Source organism: Anguilla rostrata, chromosome 4 (assembly GCF_018555375.3).
Source record: "Anguilla rostrata isolate EN2019 chromosome 4, ASM1855537v3, whole genome shotgun sequence".
In the NCBI taxonomy this organism is placed as follows: Eukaryota; Metazoa; Chordata; class Actinopteri; order Anguilliformes; family Anguillidae; genus Anguilla; species Anguilla rostrata.
In genome coordinates, this window is record NC_057936.1 from 46533721 (window position 1) to 46554147 (window position 20427).

The following is a 20427-nucleotide window of genomic DNA, read 5'->3' on the forward strand; positions in this document are numbered from 1 at the left end:
CGACCAGCCCATCCGTTTGCGGGTGATAGACTGACGTACGGAGATGTTGTACTCGCAGCAGGTGACATGTGTCCGCCATTATCTTGGACATGAATGGAGTGCCCTGGTCCGTAAGAATTTCTTTTGGTATGCCGACCCGGCTGACGAGGTGCACCAGCTCACGAGCAATGGCCTTGGAGGTGGCGACACGGAGGGGCACGGCTTCCGGATAGCGGGTGGCATAGTCCAGGATGACCAGGATGTAATTGTGTCCCCGGGCTTTGGCAGGGGTCCGACCAGGTCCAGGCCGATCCTCTCGAAGGGGGTCTCTATGATGGGGAGAAGGATTAGAGGAGCGGGTGGTGGCCTTACCGGGGAGGTGCGTTGGTACACCTTGCAACTGCGGCAGTAATCCTCCACTGCTCTGCGCATTCCCGGCCAGTGGAAGCGGTCTGCCACACGCTCTAGGGTCTTCTGCATGCCCAGGTGAGCTCCCAGGATGTGTGTGTGGGCCAGCTGTAGGATGGTGGCCACGTACGGGCGGGGTAGGACCAACAGCTCCCGGACTTCTCCCCGTCTCGTGGTGTGGTAGTATAGCAGCCCGTGTTGCACCGAGAAGTAATTTGCTTCTAGGGGTCCTTCTCCCCTCTTTACCCCTTCAAGGACCCGCACCTGGCTCCAGCAGTGGCGCAACCGGTCATCCTGGACCTGCGCGGTGCCAAACTGTCCTTTACGCTGTGCCTGGGGAGGGAGATTGGACATCGTTAAGGGGGGCAAGAGCTCACCTTCCCCATCAGCTTCTTCTGCCACCTCGCTTACTCCAACCCGTTCTCCCAGCCAGGCAGAATAGGGTTGGCCTGATGGATGGACACGGGGTTTGGCTTGTCGGGGCCATGACCCGGTTCCCTTCCTTCGGGCTCTTCTGCCCCCCCTCTGGACAATTCTGGCAGCCTGGTATAGGGCGTCGAATTGCTCCGCAGCCAAGCAACTCCGTCCATGGGGCAAGCGAGCTGGAATGGGGGCCGGGTCGGTGGGCATGGACACATCTGAGGGCGACTTTCCAGAGGTGGGCAGCAGGGTGGGTATTTTCCCTCGGGCCTGGGCCGAGTCCGGTGGGGTCGGCTTCCGGTCACCTCCAGTCTGGGGACGGAAGAGGGAGCGCTCGGTCGGTCCTGCCTTCAGCATCTCTTGCGTGGCTTCGACTCGCTCCACCAGCTCCACCAGGTCCTCAGGGCTCTGTGGTGAATGCTGCCCGGCCAGCTTCTTTGCCTCATGCGGTAATGCCCGGAGGTACCGATCCATGGCGACCCGGTCGAGGATCTGCTCCACGGACAGGCGTTCAGGTTGGAGCCAACGGGTAACCAGCCTCCGGAGTGACGCCATCTGGCTGCGCGCGTTGACCCCCGGTTGGTAGGCCCAGGTGGTGACCTGTTGTCCAGCGGATGTGGGGGATACACCGGCTCTGGCTAGTATCTCCCTCTTCAGCCTGTGGTAGTCCCGGGCTTCTGCTGCGCCCAGGTCTTGGTATGCTTGTTGGGCCTCGCCGGTGAGGAAGGGAGCAAGGGTGTCTGCCATCTCCCGGGGATCCCATAACTCGCGCTCGGCCACCCGCTCAAAGGTGTGGAGGTAGGCCTCCACGTCGTCGGCTTCAGTCATTTTTGTCAGGACATCCTTAGCCTTCGTCCTGCTACCCGGGAGCGGTACGGCCGATGCGCTGTGGGCCTGGACCACCTCGGTGAGCCGGATGACCTGTTCAGCCATGACCTGGGCAGCATGTTGTTGTCCCAGGTTAGCCTCCACGAGCGCCCGTAAGAGGTCCTCCATGTCGCAGCTAAATTGGGGAACACAAGACTAATGAAAGAGGGGGGGGGAAGAAACAAACAAACCAAAAAAAAAAAAAAAAATTTTTTTTTTTTTTTTTTTAAACTCTACCGCGAGAACGAGTGTAATACTCGAGCTCGGGGTAGTTAGCTGCAGTCTGCTATTACTCCGTGCCTATGCCCGCATTCTCCACCACTGTGGCACCGTACTGGGTGTGACGGTGCAGGCGGGGCGGCACAGAAATACACAGACCGGAGGTTTGGGGAAAAATAGCCCAACAGGGCTCTTTAATCAAACCAAATTAAGCATGCAAATCAAAGCCGTACTCAACAACCAAAAGTTTCTTCTTTAAATTAAATTAAAGTAAAGTAAAATAACTGAAATTAAGGTAGTGATGACCCGGAGACAGCTTAGGGGATCCCTCTTTGGAGCACGAAGAGGGATGTGGTCCCGCGTCTCCGCTGGCTCTGTAAAACAAGTACAAATTTACAAACATATATTTTGCCGCTCTGTTCTCGCCCGAAAACCCCCTCTGCCCAAGGGAGACAAAGGCCTCCTCTTAAGCTCCCAGCTCGTTTCCCTGGAGTAGCGGCAGCTGTGTGGCCTCATTGACTTCAGGTGTGTTGAATGCCAATGAGGGAGTTGGGGAATTTCCCGGTTGCCGCTCTCCAGGGTCCTGTGGCTGGGCTTCGCAGAGTGGTGCTGTCCTGGGTCCTGAACTGCGAGCCTGGTGGTAGGTTTGAGCTGATGAATCTCCGGCTGGGAGGGGCACTGCGGGGGCATGCCCCGATCCACGCCACACTTGATATATTTAGTTATAATAAGTTAAGTTTATCAGTTGGTGCTCACACCTCAAAGGACCAGTACAGCCGTGATCTTATGATAAATTAGTCTACATAGCCAAGTCCATATTCTTTAGTGACTGAACAGACAAGATATCTTTATGTATATCTGTACTGAATACTGCTTGAACACCCATACCAAGACTCTTTTTGTAGTTATTTTTCGCCAGTACTGTAGGCACAAAGGCCTCTACAAAGACCTATTGAGCAGTTTAAGGCCAAGTTTGGACCTACGTGATCCCATGTACTCTGCAGTTGTTATATAGTACGTACAGAACCATGTCAGTGACTGACACACCCAAACAGACAGAAACACAGAGATAAGGGAAATTAATTTAGCCCAGTACAGCCTGCACAAGAGTTGAGTGTGTGTGTGTGTGTGTGTCTGTCTGTCTGTGTGTGATAATAATTGTTTAATCTTTTGTTGTCCATATCATTTAAATAATTTTGGCTGTCTAGCTGGGGGCTCAGTTAGCTGTTCTGCAGGTGGAATTGGGTTTAATTTCCCTTATCTGTGTGTGTCATGCGTGTCAGTGACATGGCTGTGCAATCCCAGGTTATCTCATTATACTCTCTCTATCTCTCTTTCTCAATGTAGAGATGCTTTCTGTGTCCCTACTGGTTATGACATGGTAGACATAGCCCTGCCCTGTAAGTGGTAAAGCACTGCCACAATCAGCAGTATTTGTGGTAACCGTGGATCATTTCATTGCTTCTCAGATGGAGGTCGTATAAGTCCCGCAGTTCATATCCGTTCTAGTCACAATGAAGCACCCGATGCAAGCCTCATGCAAAAGCTCTCATTGGGATGGTCTTTACTTACCTAAAGGGAAAAGGATTTCTGAAAAAGAAAATGATGATTGGGGAACTCTTTTTCCAACCCAGTAATCTTAACTCTCTTCAGGAACATTGCGCCACTGAAATGCATTGTATCTTTTTTTTTTCCAGTCAGTATAAATGTTTGTTTGGTGAAAAAGATGTGAAGTGTCCTGGAAAAAAGTCCCGAGAGACATATTGTGCATCGTACAAATTGAGACTATAAAAAGAAAATGCAACTAAAAGGTTATTGTAATCCTGAACATTACAGCAGCACGTTCACTGCACTCCTGTGAATCCCAGAGGATACATTTGTGCAGTGGTATTTAGACTGTCATTCTGTAGATGTTTTTTTGTTTTTTTTTTTCTCATCGAGATGACATTTTTTATTCTTCATAACTTTAACACATTGAAACTATGAAGATATTAAGAGCCCAGTATGATCCAGTACATGGATCAAACATGGTCCTGTATATTGACAATGTTTACTTGGCCCTCCATTAAAGCTCTGGATTTTCAGACATTCCCATGCACTGTAGAGATAGACCGAATTCTGCAAATGAGGATGTTCACCCCATTTGAATCTGTCATGTAGCCATCAGGCATGACATTTTAAATTTCCATCACTGTTGAAACTTTTGATCTAATTTAAGCGAAAACCTAACAGTCTGTTTTGTTTTAATTTACCTGACAAATAAACTATTTTCACTGAGTAGTGGCAAGGCAGTAATTTGATCCTAGCATTATGTTTTTGAAACATTGTTCCAGATGTAGCAAGCTGTATGAAAACAACTTCAATAACCTCTGGTGACCTCTTAATTGTAAATGATGTTATGTGTATATATAGGTATTTCATACTCTAGTCCTTTTTGTATCATGCTGGTGTTAATTGTGGGCTGTTGTAGTTGGCCTATTTGAGTATCCATTATAGATAAGCCTGTACAATTCTCTACTGCTGAGATTGTCTTTATTTCTCCGAATTCACCTCTATATGCCTTATGAGGATTTCACAGACCATTAATTCTGAACTTCCCTGTTTTGTGTGTGCGTCTGTGTGCGTGTTTGTTTGTTTGTGTGTGTGCGTGTGTGTTTGTGTGTGCGTGGACGTGTGCACTTGTTTTCAAAGACAAATTCACTGTGAGATTTAATGACTTACAAACAGCAAATGTGATGATAGTCTCTGAAAATGTTCGCAGTTGGTTTTGGCTGGTGAAGGCTGAGTAGAATATGTTCCTTGCAAATTGCAGTTGCTTGCTCTTAATATTTTGTGCATATTACCAAATTCCGTTATAGTACAAAAGGCTAAAGAGTGTAACAAATGGGCATACAAGAGAGGCTGACTGAATCCAAATGTGCTCTTTGATGATGCCGCTTTGAGCTAGCAGTAAGGGTTGTTGAATATTTGTTTGACATATTGCTTTCCTTTTCAAGTTACTGATTCCACTTTTACACTTTGTTACCCAAACTGATACTGATGTCTATGCCTTTTAAGCACTATATATAAACTTTTGTTTAACAAAAAAAAAGTGTGAATTGCCTAAACAAGAATTGTAATGTGAAAAACTCCATGCTGAATGTGAAAACATGACAGCTAGTCATTTTGACTCTTAGGTGGTCTCTCAGTGTATGTGGTGCATTGTTTTGATGGTTTGTATAATAAGAAATTGACAATGTTTGAGGGAATTAAAAAATATATATGCAATCGAGTTGTATTTCCTTTAATGTTTAATGTTTGTACAAGAAAGTTTTTTTATGGAAGACTTGATGGAAAAGGAAGATGTCAGTCACAGTTATGCAGTAAAGGACCTGAGGAGGTGCTGGAGGTTTGCAGAGTATATCACAGGGGCATTCTGGAAGCCTCCTATAAGTGTTTACCATTCACAATAGTGGGCAATATTTCAGAATTGACTGTGTTTTTTGACCCAGTGTCTCTGTCACAGTTTGGTGTTTTTGTGTCATGCTCTGTGCAGTGTCCCGCTCCATAACTGTCTTGCAGTTTTAACTGTGTTTGGCTTCTGACGTGTTGTGTCCCATACTGTACCTCATGGTTGCTCAATGTGGCAAAGCAATACTGTGAAAGTAAAGCATCTACCAAAACCTTCATTCCGCGGCTTCAGGAAACAGCTAATCAGATTTTAGACGCATCCAGGAGGGTGTGCTAAGAGCAGAATCTCTGTGCTGCTCACCAAGTTCCTGAATGGGCTGGCCAATAGCGGCCAGCTACGCGCAGCATCGATCAGCTACGCTCAGCATCGATCAGCTACGTGCAGCATCGATCAGCTACGCGCAGCATCGATCAGCTACACGCAGCATCGATCAGCTACACGCAGCATCGATCAGCTACGCGCAGCAACGATCAGCTACGCGCAGCAACGATCAGCTACGCGCAGCATCGGTCGGCTACGCGCAGCATCGGTCGGCTACGCGCAGCATCGGTCGGCTACGCACAGCATCGATCAGCTACACGCAGCAACGATCAGCTACGCGCAGCAACGATCAGCTACGCGCAGCAACGTTCAGCTACGCGCAGCATCGGTCGGCTACGCGCAGTAACGATCAGCTACGCGCAGCATCGGTCGGCTACACGCAGCATCGATCAGCTACGCGCAGCAACGATCAGCTACGCGCAGCATCGGTCGGCTACGCGCAGTAACAGCCAGCTATGCACATTAAAGATCAGCCGCACCGAGTTATGTCGGTAACGGAAAGTAGCCTCTGAAAGCACACAGTCATATAATCATCTGTTCACGTTTATCAGAGTCGGGCTGCTCTGTACTGATGAACACAACTGGTTGCCTTACAGTATTTCTCATTCATCGTAGTTTAGAGGTCAGAGGAACAGCCTGAAAAGCAGAGCAGCAGTTGTCCGTTTCTGCATGTTTCGCAGCATACGTGAATGTATTTTTTATGATACTAATTTCCCAGTTGCAATGTGCTTTTTTTCTTCTTCCTTTTTTGTTGGTTTGGAAAAATAAATGTTGTAAAACTTGTATTAGTTTACATTGTGTATTTTCAGTTTTAAATAAAGTTTGTGACTTGTGACAGTGTTCAGATGTGACTGTGCTTTCCCACTTGTTTCTTTTCATTCGTTCTGCTCATTGGCACTTCCAGTAACGTACAGTAAAGACTTGTTTCTCAACATTGCAGCCTTTTCTCTACTCCACAGAACTCTCTTCCCTGGGTTACATATTTATAAGGCTTATCTGCATTGTTTTTTGGGAGTGGGTCACCAACATAATGAAGCTGCAAGTGTCAGGCCTACCTCTTCGATGTACATTTATATGTACTATTTAATACTAAATAAAACCTAGAAGAGTGCGCTCAGTAGAGTGCAGATCTCCGCCAGGCGTGTTAGCTTTGCTGATGCAACAATAGACAATACAATATTACAAGTTTTTACCATGTGCCACTGAAAATCGCAAAAACGCCAATTCAGTGAAGTAACGCTAAAGGAGGTGACATGTTAGCTAATTTCATTCATATCAGCCACGATGTGTTAGACAGAGCCATGTTGTTGGCATTTTAACGTTGAAATTGACATTTTACATCGCTGGTCTTTCATTCCAAACAGAAGCAGTTGTTGATCACTTGCGGCTCCTATCGGCCAGTTAGGAGGAGTGAGGAGTTAGCACTCAATGTATTTCAATGGACAATGATGGAAATTAATTCAAATAAAATACTTGTCGTTGACTGATTTGCAAAATATTCAAGAATTCGGGTCCTTGGGCTGCTGTCAGCATGCACAACAAGTATTAGGCTGATCGGCCCAGTAGTATGCAAGATTAGCTGCGGACAGATACACAAACACACACACACACACACGCGACCAAACGCACAATCCCCTCCCCTCCCTCTCCTGGCGGAGATAATGATACGGGTAATGAAATACCAGTGCCAATGTCGCAATGCTGAGACTTGAGAGCAAATGCTTCTTCTGCTCTGTCTGAACTCTCTGGGAGCGGTCGCCGCTGGTGTCTTGCGCTTCATAGCAAAAACCGATAAGATAGATGGGAGATTTATGGTTGTGTCCACACCTCTGGAAGAGGGACTGTTTGCTGTACAGCTATGTATTCCCACAGTCCTGCACTTGGAGACACAGCTATGGTAACCTTCAGGAAGCTGGAATCGCACATGCTCACAATGAACGGAGAAGCTGTTGTCACACGGAAGAATGCAGCCAATCCGTTTCCTGCGAGGGACTGCGTGGGATGAGAGGCCATCAAACGAACCTGGACGCGCTGCTATAGCTCAGATCTGCAGCAGCGTAACTGTGTTGTGCACAAGAAAGTGCTGTCAAGGGGGACTGTACAGAAAAAAAAAAAACTGCGTTGCACTCATTACTATTATTTATTACATTCATGAAATTCATTATTTGGCTATTTGCATATGAATCTAAAAACAGGAATGCAAAACAATCAAGTAGTACCACACCTTGTAAATGTGTCCATACTGAATCCCACAGTCTGCGAATGGGATATATTTGATGAATAATATGATAATAGGCACATGATAATTGCATACTCTGCTTAACTGCATACTTCAGTCTGCTTCAGTTACTCCTATTAAGCACTTATCCCAGTTATGCCCCACCAGTCCAGTGCTGATAGCATCATCAGGAGTGGACTGCGGTCTGTTTTGGGACCCACTAAAATACATTCCCTGTGCGAGACAGCAAACGTACGGGATAAAAAGTATGAAACCATCGCATCAAGCTCCGACGCTGCTCCAACTGGGGACGCGTTCCTCCTCCTGGCTCGCGGTGAGCGGCAGTGCCACACGCCGTGCCTCACGCGCGGCGGCGTGGGGCGGAGTCAGACCAGTCTCTTGCGGTAGAGGGACCGGCAGAGCGGACACACGGGCGGCCCCTCCAGGCAGAAGCTCTCAAAGGCCTCCAGACAGCATAGGTGGAAGAGGTGGGAGCAGGAGAGCAGCAGCACCCTTCTCCGCCCCTCCTCCGCCCCTCTCGTCCCCGCGCACAGGGGGGTCAGGCAGATGGGACAGTCCCGAGCCTCCTGTCTGGCCGCCTAGAACGCAGCGGAGAATGGGCGTGACCGTTTGGGCCTGCCTGCTTTCAGCTGGGAAAAACAACAGGCTGGGCACGTGACTCAGCAAACAGGGGCTCAGCGCAGGGACGTTTAATTGGTCATTTTTTACGGCTCGCCCTGCACCCAACCCCTGGTTTTACTCATTTGCATGTCACCCTTGTTTGGCCTGATGGATTTATGCCTCTTTAATCGCTGCGTTTATCGCTCGCGTCGTTAATGGCAGGTATCTACAGTGCAATTAATCACCAGCGCACAGACGGGTTCCTCACTAGAAAACCAGTCGGCTCGATAGACGCTTAAACGTTTGGTTATGAGGTCTGTAACACGTACACTGTTTGTCCTCGTGAGAGCGGTGTTTGGTAAACAACCTGCAGTGCCCTCTACGGAGCCAAGGTTAAGCAGCTCCTGCCCTGTCAGTGACCTTTCCAAATAAGTTCACGGAGAGCACGTTTTTCCTGTTGTGGATGACGCTACTCCAGCAGAGTGAAAAAAACCAGCCTGTTTCAATGGGGTCACAGGAACCCCAAAACCTCTTTCTGGAGAAGGGTTCCCCTGATGAAAATGGACCGTGGCCTATCTTTGTCACGACACTGCAGGATATCTGACATTCATTTAAAAAAAATCTGTACGATAAAATGTGTTAGGTGTACAAGTAAAGGTCTTGGCAATGTTTTGAAAGGAAAAAAAACAATTTGAGTTCCAATAGAATTTGCATAGCTGAGATGAAGTCTTTTATGCTGACAGTTATTGATATCAGTGCCAAGCCTCATGTTTTGCCTGCAGAAAGGTACCTTTTCTTGAATTTTCTCCCAGTCCTCTTGTTTTGTCTCTGAAATGTGCTGTTCTTCAAGCTGACGGAACACACTTCTGCTTGAGGCCAGTTCACAATCAATGGCACTGAGAAACTCCTCCACGTTGGTGTCACAGGAGCGGACAAAGCTGTCACTCAATTCCTGAAACTGATTGTAAGAAATGCGTTATTCAAACAACACAGGTTTCAGGTAGGAAAGATAAGGCAGAAGGCCATTTTTCATTGAGTACATTGCTATTTTAAACATTCGTTTTAGACATTATCTAAAAAATGTACCACACTCTGCATTGTAGAGCTATTAGAAATTCTTTATCTTGAAAGGGTTTCGGGTAGAAATTGGCATCTTGGCTGCCCTCAAGCTGAATTGAGATGGGGAAATAATTCAATACTTTGGAAGGCTGCATGTGATCCAGTTGACCGGCACTTGCTCATGTCACAGTGACATCACAAGTGCTTTATTGCTGTGTTTTATCGCTAATTAAACAACTGTTAACAATTAAAGTGAGGTTTTATGGCCAACTTCTTCAGAAAAAAGCAAACAAAAAGTGCCCAGGTGAACTTTGTCCACCTCGAGGGGAACGTTTCAAAGCAATCCGTCTTGGTGTCAACAAATCACCTCCTAATGTGTTGACTTATGGTAGGACCTGAAGAACAAAATAAAAAGCTTGGTATTTGCCACGTATCAATGAATTGGTTGATAAGCTTTTTTTTCGCTCTTTGGCTGGTTTAATATCCTCTCAGTCCTGCAGTTTGGTGCCACTGGCAGTTAGCAGCAAAATGACAGACTGTTTGCCATCTCTGTGTGACAAAGCAAGTGCACAGGCTGAACAAACCTCAGCAGCGCTGTTTGGCTTCAGCTAAATCTAAATTAAAATTGCCAGAGAGGTCACATGGGAAAAGGGCCACAATCCCTTTCACAAACGCGTCCAGCTATTTCCTCAAATAACTGTCAATATGACGGGGCCTTGAGCGGGGGGGGCAAAGCCTTGGGATGGGACAGGATTTAATTGGTGCCATAAATAGCTTTGCCACAATAATGCGACAGGCGCAAGCTAGGTTTATAGGTACAGATCAAAGCAATGAAGGATCCACGCCCTTCTCCCACCGCACACATTATCATGCCATTTTGAGCCTCATCTGGGGGCCAGGCATTAGGGGACTCGCATTTAAGACACAAGGGGGCAAAAAGGCACGGTGTCCTCGATGGTCCGTCAAAAGCTCCCTCCACAAATCCACCCAAGCCTCCTTCTCCCCCACCTCCGATGGTCAGATTTCATACGATCGTAAAAGCAACAAGAAAATGAGGTAAAAAAAAAAAACGCTAACCGAAAACTGCACTGAGCTCTACAGTATTTGCCCTGGACCAACTCTGCGGATGCCTCTAACTCATCTGCGGCCTGATACGTCAGGGTTTTGCATTACGATGGGCTCGCTGACCTTAAATTGGCACTTGGCACGTAGATGAGAAACTGGAAAACAGGCAGCGTGTAAAATAAGCAGCCACACGCTCCCTCTCAGTGGCTTCTGCTGACTGGAGACAGTGGACAGTGCACAGTGAGGTTCACAGCAAAGACACAGTTTCCTGGGTGCTGTGTCTGAGATCAGTGCTCTGGAACCCCCTCCACCCCCCCCCCCCCCCCCCCCCCCCAGAACAGACATGCTGTAAGAGAGGACATGTTTGTCTCACTAGAGGGCAATCTTCCCTTCCACATGCAGGCACATAGCAGAGTCAGAGGGCAGTGTCCGGCAAGGGCTGCTGGCCACACTGAGCGGGAGCAGCAGAAAGTCTCATTGGACAGGGATCCACTGAGGAGTCAATCAGCCCATTCAACCAGCCCTCATCTTTCTGTTCACTTACTCTAACACGACCAGGCCCCCGTGCTCAGCTCAAAAACTCACTGCAAACTCTGCCTGCCCATGTGAAAAATAAAAAATAGTAAAGAAAACAATGCTGACGTATACCTGTAGTTTACTGTTTTGTACTTAAGAATGCCTGAAGTATTATTAAAGTTTATATCAAGTGTGCTTTAGTATACTAAAAAGACTAAATCACCATGCTCAGTTCAGAAAGTTACTACAAACACTGCTAATTTAAAGTGGCTATCCGACACATTTTGGTGTACATCATAGTTTCTTAAAATTACTTAGTTGACTGCTACACTACTGGAATACAGCCTGCACTGTACAAAATGTTATCTCTGAACAGCGTATGATTTTATAGATATCAAATGCATTAAATGTAATAACAAGCCCTTGTGCTCATTTCCATGCATTCACTCCAACAGCTACTTCTATACGACAGGGATGCAAATGAACAAAATCCTATTACTAATCTGCCAGTCACAACCCAGATAGCAAAGCACTAAATGGATTTAAGTGAACGTAAGGGAATATATGCAATATATAAACATTTTTTAAAAGTTTTCCTTTAGCTTAGGCTGGTGTTATTGAATCGTACGTTTTTTTTTGACTGTGTGCTCCCATTTGTTCTTCCCCTTTGGGCTTTTTCCCAACTTCTAAAAAAGAAAGCGAGAGAAAAGCAGCTGAGAATGACCGTTTGTCCCGATGCGCGGCGCCATTAAAACCAAAGTCATTTTAAAGGAGGCTCAGCAAACACGCGGTGGGAGTCGCTCTTTGTGCCGGGCCTGGAATGTACAATCTGTTTGACCAAAACACACATTCCTTAATTAGGTTACACACAGCGCCGGATTCACACGGCTTCAAAGGCCCGGCTCAGATCGATGGGCTCCTCCGGCCCCCGTTTTGGAGCCCACCTCCGCAGCCTCGTTAGGACTGACGTGTTTACCGCCGTCCGTCCGTCCGTCCGCCGCTGAATAAACGAGGAAGAGCTCATTGGAACACAGTTAGAGGAGGGCTTTCTCAATGCGTTCCGCAAAGGCCTCCAGAATGTGCCTTGTTAACCAATTTACTGAACTGACAAGAAAGAGAAGGCAAGGTTGCTGCGCTCGATTTTAAAGAGGCAGGATGAGGGAAGGGCCTTTTTGGTCAATCGTTGTGTTGTTAAGAGGCGCAGAGTCTTCTGATGAAAGTGAAGGGCTATATGATTTTACTGCAGTGAAACCAACAGGGACTATTTTAACCTTTTATATTTTATCCTTTACCTTTCATTTTATCCTTTGCATTTACATACAATCTTACCAACTTTCAGAACAGAATGGCACTCATCTGAAATCATCCATAATGCCCCCATTATTTTCAATAATATATCTACTTATGTACTTGTTTATCACAGCATGGGTAAGCACTGAAATACTAAATAATTCTGAGAAAGCCAAAAATGACACCATAAAGAATGTCCAAGATGCAAAACTAGTACTGCACCTTGCAAATTTCTCCCAGAAGCTGAGCACAGATGCTGAATATTTAATGGCGCACACCATCTATTTAAGAAGACATTCTGTACCTTTCGTTCAAAGAATTTTCTTCTTAACCCTTTGTCCTTAGGAGGCACCGTTTTCCTTACTTGCCTATACCACTCCCGAACCACATAGCCTCGCCAACATGCTTGAATCCTGTGATAAAATCATTTTTAGAAATAAGAAAAGGAGAATTATTTCAGTTGGAAATGAAATGCTAACCTACCGCAGCTACTTAAAATCAGAGCACCGACAGCAGTTTTGTCATAATAAACAAATGTACTGGGAATTTTTTCCACTGAAGCATGGTCACTGGCAACAGGGCAATATATGCAGAGCAGCTGTCCTAATTAAACTCCACTAAAGCACAGTGCTTTAAATGGACCATTCAGTGCTTTTTAACTCCAGCTATTACACCATGCCTGTGATCCTCAGGGTGGTACGCAGCTGCCTTCCTGCCAGGAGTAACCAGTGCTGTGTGAATGAGGCGCTAGCCATGCGCTACCTGACTGCGCATTTCTCCCTGTAGAGATGAGCTCCGTCATGTATCACTCTGGTCTGGTACTGTTCTTTCCTGCACATGGGGCAGCACTTCCTCCCAGAGAACTTCTCAAATGCCTGAAGACAGACCTGCGCGAGAAACCACGTTACCCTCCAGCAGAAAAAAACATTTCTTTTATTTCTATCGAATGCCCCGCGTAGCATTAGGTTTCAGCATAGCAGAATATACGGTTGTTGAGATTATGAGCAGAGACTCATGTCCCCTACAAGGGACAGAAATGAATTGCTGCATTTTGGGAGAATAAAAGACTGCATAGACAGCACCACAGATGTACAGCAGGTTTAATGTGTGCATTTTTGTGACTCGCTCCGTGACTCACCCTGTGGAAGACGTGGGAGCAGGACAGGAGGACCTGGACGGAATGAGGAAGGATACGGGCGTGAGAAGCTCCGCACACGGAATTCCATTACTTGTCCCAATATGCCTCAGCGTTTAAAAAAAAAACACACTGCACCCTGCACGGCGATTTCAAACGGTACATAAACGCGTCTGTCTTCAGCTACAGGCGAAAGGCCTGCTCTCACCCTTGCACGGTTCACAGCTTCTACCCTCTGCCTCAGTAATCCCCATCAGTCCAAACAGCGCACAATTGCTTAAGAAAACCATTTCATTACCGAAAAATGAAACAGCGAGTGATGACAACCACAAACCTAAACCCACTGCTAGATCGTCCTCAAACCCCCCCCCCCCAACCCAAAAGTCCTTTCTCCACCTCTGCTTTGAAAAATAAACAAATAAATGAATTCACACAAACACAGACATTGCTAAAATAAGAGAATGTTCCGCGTTTAATGATCACGCCGTATGTGCAGCACCCGGAGACCCCAGTAGGTGAGTATCGGTGTTCGATATTTGTCTGAAGCCTTCCCATAAGCCCTAGGAGAGCCGCGAGGACGGCGTGAGGGACGTTTTCCCAGGGGGCGCTGGGACACGGCGGGCTCCAGCTGGGGGAGCGGGGACCTGGGCTGCGGCCGTCTCCAGTCTACCTGCGAGCCGTTCTTCCGTCGTCTTACATGCAGGGAGAACAGCTGCATTGATTTCTCATTGTTTTTGGCCTGGCCGCCTACTCTATCGCCAATGAAAAGGGCACGCCGCAGTGCACAATCTATATCCAGAGACGAGGCCCATTCCCATTAGTCTGGGGAGAGAATGTCTGCCGTCACCAACACAGCCAAGACCCACCTGCAGAACAGTCCACATCTAGGCCTGATTACTGAACACTGAACAATTTCAACTTTAATGCTGCAGATAATGAATGCTTCTCAAATGCACAAATGAACAAAGATGCACTATTCTGGAGATGTGTACTATCCTGGAGATGGGCCATGACTATCCATCTGACAACACAACTGGTATCAAAGAGGCACAAGACATTTCAATACATAGAGACATCCATCCCAAATTTAGCTAGTTTCTGATTCAGTTCTTTCCACTTTAAACCAATATTTAGAGGTGCTTCTATGGCAACAGTGTTTTGTGATGTCATGTCTTCTGTCCGGCCTTTGTGATGGGACTGGAATTTTTAAAGGGAACCAAACAGGTGTGAAGACCGTGTGACCCTCACAGCGGCACGCCGATTGCCACACTGCCACTTGACAGCTGAGTAACGCCTGAGTCAAAAGGCCACACGGAGGAGCCCTGCGCCGTGTCTGCACAGGTCAGGGCACACACACACCGCTGTGGCCCCCAGAGCTCGCAAAAGCACAGTCGAACACAACAATACAGCGAGATCAATGCTCCAGGCGTACCTGAGGCTGCAGTCGGAACTCCTCTCTGCAAATGACACATGGCTGGCTGGAGTCTCCTTCGTCCACAGACCTGGACTTGACCCTGCTCCATTCGTCCGCCGTCAGCGGCGCGGGCGGGGCATCGGCCAAACCGAGTTTCTGAGCTGCGGTCGCAAACAGAACAACAGCGACAATGACAACGCAGTGTGACAGAAAGAGCTGGAATGATATCCAATGGACTACATCTCTTCACCCTCCCCCCAGCAGTCACTTTTTAACCCTTTAAAGAACAGGTTTTTTGGTATGTTCTCTAGAACTCAGTCAGTATTCTAGAACTCAATTGCTTACAATCACCAGTAACATAGGCTATTTGTGATCTTACATCATACAGGATTAATTAAACTTCTGCTTACTGTACCCAATGTCATTGGTGGGGGACTGGGATCTAGGACGTATTCTTTCTCTTCTGGCCCATGATTCCAGTGGTGACTTTGGTGTCTAACAACGTTGTTTGCAGCAGGTTTTCTGGGTCTTTGCTTCCTTTGTGAGCTCTTGTATCCTTCTGACAGAGGATCGCACAGAGACAGACTGTGCAGCTGCAGACTGCGTGATATGTGGTCTTGCAAAGCAACTGCAGTAATGGCAAATTTACTGTCACTTCCTTTTGACCTTGCACACTGTAAGGAGAGGCAAAACAAATTAAATTCATCCTATTTGCTTTTTTATTTATGAAATGACAGAGTATAGCCTTTAAAATTCACTGCTACTCTTGAGTGATTCACCTACCTTAAGTGAAAAAAAAAAAAATCAATATTACCAAAAGATCAAAATAATTTTTTTTGTGGCATGATCATAATTATGGAAACACCAGATGTCTCAACAGATAAGAGACATGTATATTTAGTTAATGTCCTTTATGGATTGTAGCGCAAGCAGTGTTCTAAGCCGCAGTGAAAAATTTATGGCAGCATCATCATAGGGTTTTATTTTTTTAGTAGAGATTCCACAGATAAGTCTCCTAGAGTATGACATAAAAATATCACTTTGATTGTAAATACGAATCGTTGCCAGGTAGCTACGGCATGTTCAGACTTCACAGACTGCCTCTATATATATGGTACATATTTAAGGTAATTCGTTTATCCACGTACTGATTTATTTTCAACTCGTACAAAACGTAAAACGTTATTTCAGTGATGCTTGTTATGAAATTAAATGAAGCGTAGCTAACTAACTATAGGCAGCTAAAGTCTCTAAGCTAACTTTTTATGTAGCTGCTAGCTAGCTATTTAACGTTAGCTAACGTTATCTTAATTCAAATATAGCATGGCATTAGTTAAATTTATCTAGCTACAGTCAGTTCACTCAACTACTAGTACTAATGCAACTTTAGGATTAACTCTACCTACCATAGAGCTAAGTACCAATAGCAATAGCTTATATTGAAGGAGAGATGTGTTATGTTTGTGGTTTACTTTTGTTAGCTGCCTAACTTGGCAAACATATATCTTGACTTCTATTCTAGCTGGTTTACGATAGGATGCAAGGTGGAATAACTAGACCAGCACAGTCGCACAACTAACTCATGCTAACGTTAGCTTACTTTCTTCCCGTTTTAGTTAAAACCAAAAACGTTTAAAACATAACGTGATATGCTACTGAAATTATAGTATTCACTCAATGGGTCGCTTGTTGTAGCTAACGGTGAATAAAAATCTAGGCGTTAACAGCAACAGTTGAAGATTTCAAGAAATGAACTGAGCAGTAAAGGAAAACAAACCTGCATTGTGTTCTGTCAAGGAAGTGTTTACACAGTTGCTAAGCGACGGAGTTCTTCTAGAGTCCAGACAACGTGCTGTAAAGATGTCCTTCCCAGGTCCCAAGATTGAAGAATGAAAAGACAGAAAAGGGATCAAAAGGAAGTGTTTGAAAAGAAGAGAACTGGATAGAAAGGGAAAACCTAATATATGGGAACACAATGAAAACTCTAAATTTCCTAATTAATGTGTTCTATGTGTTTGCATCATTATTATCCTGTTCAAAGGAGTCTCTTCTCTCCTCTTAACACCTTAGAATAGCAACCATGATAATAACAAGGGAAATAGCCTACCGTGAAAAGAAGAAACATATTTGCACTTAGAAACTATTTTGAAAAGTCCATTGCCATATGTCTACTTAGATGTAATAGACTGGAACATTGACGCATTTCTATTGGGGAAAGAAAAATGTGTCTATTTCGAGTGTGTGTGTGTGTGTGTGTGTGTGTGAGAGAGAGAGATATAGATAGATAGATAGATAGAGAGAGAGAGAGAGAGAGAGAGAGAGTGAGAGAGAGAGAGAGAGAGAGAGTGAGTGCGAGAGAGAGAGAGAGAGTGTGTGTGTGTGTGTATAGTGCATACCATATATTTCTCATGGTTCTGGTAGCTAGGTAACTCGCCCTGTCTGATAGAGTAACTTCCTTCAGAGTTCACAGCTGAAGGATACACTCAAAATAAGCATCCAATTTAGCTGTAACTTGAAGTTGTCTGTGAGCGGCGCTGTCGCAAGGAACCAAATGGCTGCCTCTTTTTTCTTGCTGCACACATCATTGGTTTCTGTGCACGTGATCGGGTGTCTCCACACACGGACAGCTGACAGGCACCATCACATGCTCGATTGATTCTGTAATTGTTGGACCTTAGTGCTGCCAGGTGTCCGCATTTATTACAGTGCGATGATTAATGATCACTTGGTGGGAGTTTTCCCTCCCATAAAGTGTGTCATTTTTGTCAGGCTCATTACAAACAGCATGTAATTTACAAACTGTAAGTCAAGGAAACACTTAAGAGGCAGAGGAGGAGTGTTGCAAAGTATTATGCTGTAGCACCTACGGTAACACTTCACCTGCGCCCTGACGAGGTCATAAACAGAGGGGCTGCTTGCAAAAGTATTCATGCGCATCTGTTCCTGTTTTTAATGGCTTATCACTGGGACATTACAAAGAGAAAGTACTTTTTTTTATTTAAAACTTTAGTCCAGACAAAATGTGAATTGTTTAAAAATGAGCTATGGGTATTCCTATGAATAGTATTTATCTCTGAATAATTTTTATTTATAACTGCCTGCTGTAGTTAACAAATGCAGACTCTCTCTGTTCTAAATGAAGAAAGCTGATGTATTTCAAAGAAGTAAGTGCTATTATATGACATGTTATGAGCAGAAAATTATACTAACACGAATTATGCGTTGATGTTATAACAGTTATTAAATGCTTATTGATCTGCTGAAATCCGTGTTTCCAGCAAAATGTAAAAATAAAAAGTGAAAATGGGATACAATGACAGACATGTATGTAGAAACTTTTTTTGAAGGCGGTTTGTTTTCACTACAATGCCCAAGGGAGATGTTAGCCCTGAGCTACCAGCTTTCACTCTTATGTTTAACTATTGATTGTGCAAAGGCAGTAGCAATGCTATCGCCTAGTCAGGTCAGTAATTACAAGGTCAGACTGTTTATTTTTTACAGTTGAGGTACCCATGGGCTGTGGTAAGGTTATCCCCAAAGTCTGTTTGTCAGGTTGCATGGACTGAGATGTGGATAACACTCAGAACATTCCAGAAGTGTTAATTGGCCTGAGACAAGAGAGGTGGTGCTGTGGGAGATGTTATTAGGCATTATATATGTGTGATGAATGAAGATGCACATCTGCTCTGCTCAGATGGCAGCTAATCATTAGGATCCATAAAAAAGAAAGATCTTGTCTGGCTCACTGTGATAAAATTAATTAAAAGGACATTCTGTGTCATTTTCTTCCTGCTAATCACTGGAACAAATTACATGACATAATTAGGCCCTCCTTCCCCTATTCTATTGGGTACCAGTACATTGTAGTGCAGATATCCTTGATGTAACAATATAGTCTTTTCCAGCTTGACTTAATCACAATAACGCAAAATAAAATTGTGTATGATCACAACAAATTAATATTTAATTATAAATGGGTATTGTGCAGTTTTTCTCACTTAATGAGTGTTACTCTGTGTATAGACATTGAATGACAGTATCATTACTTCAGATTCAGAAATCACAAGATTTTCAAAAATGAATGTGGGTGGTATATGTTACACAAAAGTGCAATATGCAAGAATATGGAGAAAAAGAAATCACTTTCCCCCTGGGTAAATTTTTTTTAAATGATTAATATATATTTTTACTTAAAACATGTTATCTTTGGAAACAAGTCTTCTAAATAAGCCACTCTTGAATTTATCTGGTCACTTTTCTACAGGTAGTTCAAAAGAAATAGAACCATGCAAACGGAGCATTTTGAGCACAGTGTACTCTTTGCTAGAGAAAACCTTACATTTCAGATTTGGATTTAGAAAGAACAGGGAGTTATTTTTCAAAACTGCATGTTAAAAAATCAACAGTATAAAATGGCAAATGAATAAATAATACATTACATTTATATTTTTCTTTCCATTCCAAGCATTTCAAGCCTTTCATTCCTGCTTGGGAAGATAAATAGATAGTCAAGGCATAGAGTATGAACACGTATGCACAGGACCACAAGTCATTTTTGTGGGCTTTTTTTTTTGTTTGTTCAACCATATCACGCCAGTGTGTGTCATTCGAGAAATGCTTTTGACTTTGATGTGAAGGAAGACTCACCAAAACAGATGAGCTGAAGTAACTAGCAGTGCTGAGCCCTGTCACTCACAGGAGTCCTCAAAGACAACAAAATCTGACTCACGCATTTGGAGGACACTTGCATTTTCATTCTTAAAAAAGAAAAAAACCTCAGGACCAGCCTAGACAAAATGTAGAACAACTTATTAGTTAAGGATTCAACTTTCAATCAAAGGGTCTGCCTATGCAGCGCCAGATCCTGGCCTTTGCTTGTATTTTTAAGTAAACAATCACAGTTAAAAGACACAGCAGAGATGGGCTCAGCACAACATAAAAGCTGCTTTCTTCAAACTGTCATCAGAATGAATTTCAGTATGTCCTTTTATTTTCAACAGGGACACTGTTTGTCTTTTTATGAATACCATTTTAAAAAGCTTTTTATTTAACTTTCTTCTCCCTGAACCTCTTTACCTGATCTGTGGTATTCTGAAAACTCACCTTGTCGTGCAAAGAGCTGATGACTTAAGAAGGGGGGGGGGGGGGGGTGGTTGCCATTGCAAAGCCTTGAAAGAGAACCCTTCGCTGAACCCCTTAGCAAACTTTGTGAGGCACAGACAGCTTGAAAAGAAAAAAAAAATAATCCCACTATTTATCTCTGTTCAAAAAGCCACGCAGGGTATGCGATTTGAACAATAACATTTCCAGACGTCAAAAGAAAGAAAGAAAAACCGGAGTAATGAAAGTGAGCAGAGCACAGGGTGTTTGCTCCAGCCGTCCTGATTATGGGATGATTTGAGTGTAATATTCTTCGAGACGTTGCTCCTGTTTAAGTCCAGGCA

At 44.7% G+C, this 20427-nt stretch overlaps 1 protein-coding gene across 2 annotated transcripts; it reads right to left on the reverse strand.

Annotated features, from left to right (window-relative positions):
• Positions 1–7767: 7767 nt before the first annotated feature.
• rnf32 (ring finger protein 32) lies at positions 7768–16868 on the reverse strand. 2 transcript variants are annotated; one of them, XM_064332781.1, is made up of 9 exons: positions 16761–16868; positions 15399–15657; positions 15002–15144; positions 13573–13605; positions 13197–13321; positions 12739–12847; positions 9295–9462; positions 8249–8482; positions 7768–8207 (listed from the first exon to the last, which is right to left on the reverse strand). In XM_064332781.1, exons 1-8 carry the CDS (start codon positions 16764–16766, stop codon positions 8270–8272), a joined length of 1056 nt encoding a protein of 351 aa, XP_064188851.1. In that variant the 5' UTR covers positions 16767–16868; the 3' UTR covers positions 7768–8207; positions 8249–8269. The 2 variants fall into 2 exon arrangements, with proteins under 2 accessions (XP_064188851.1, XP_064188850.1); XM_064332780.1 differs by having other exon boundaries at positions 7768–8482.
• Between the last annotated feature and the right edge of the window lie 3559 nt (positions 16869–20427).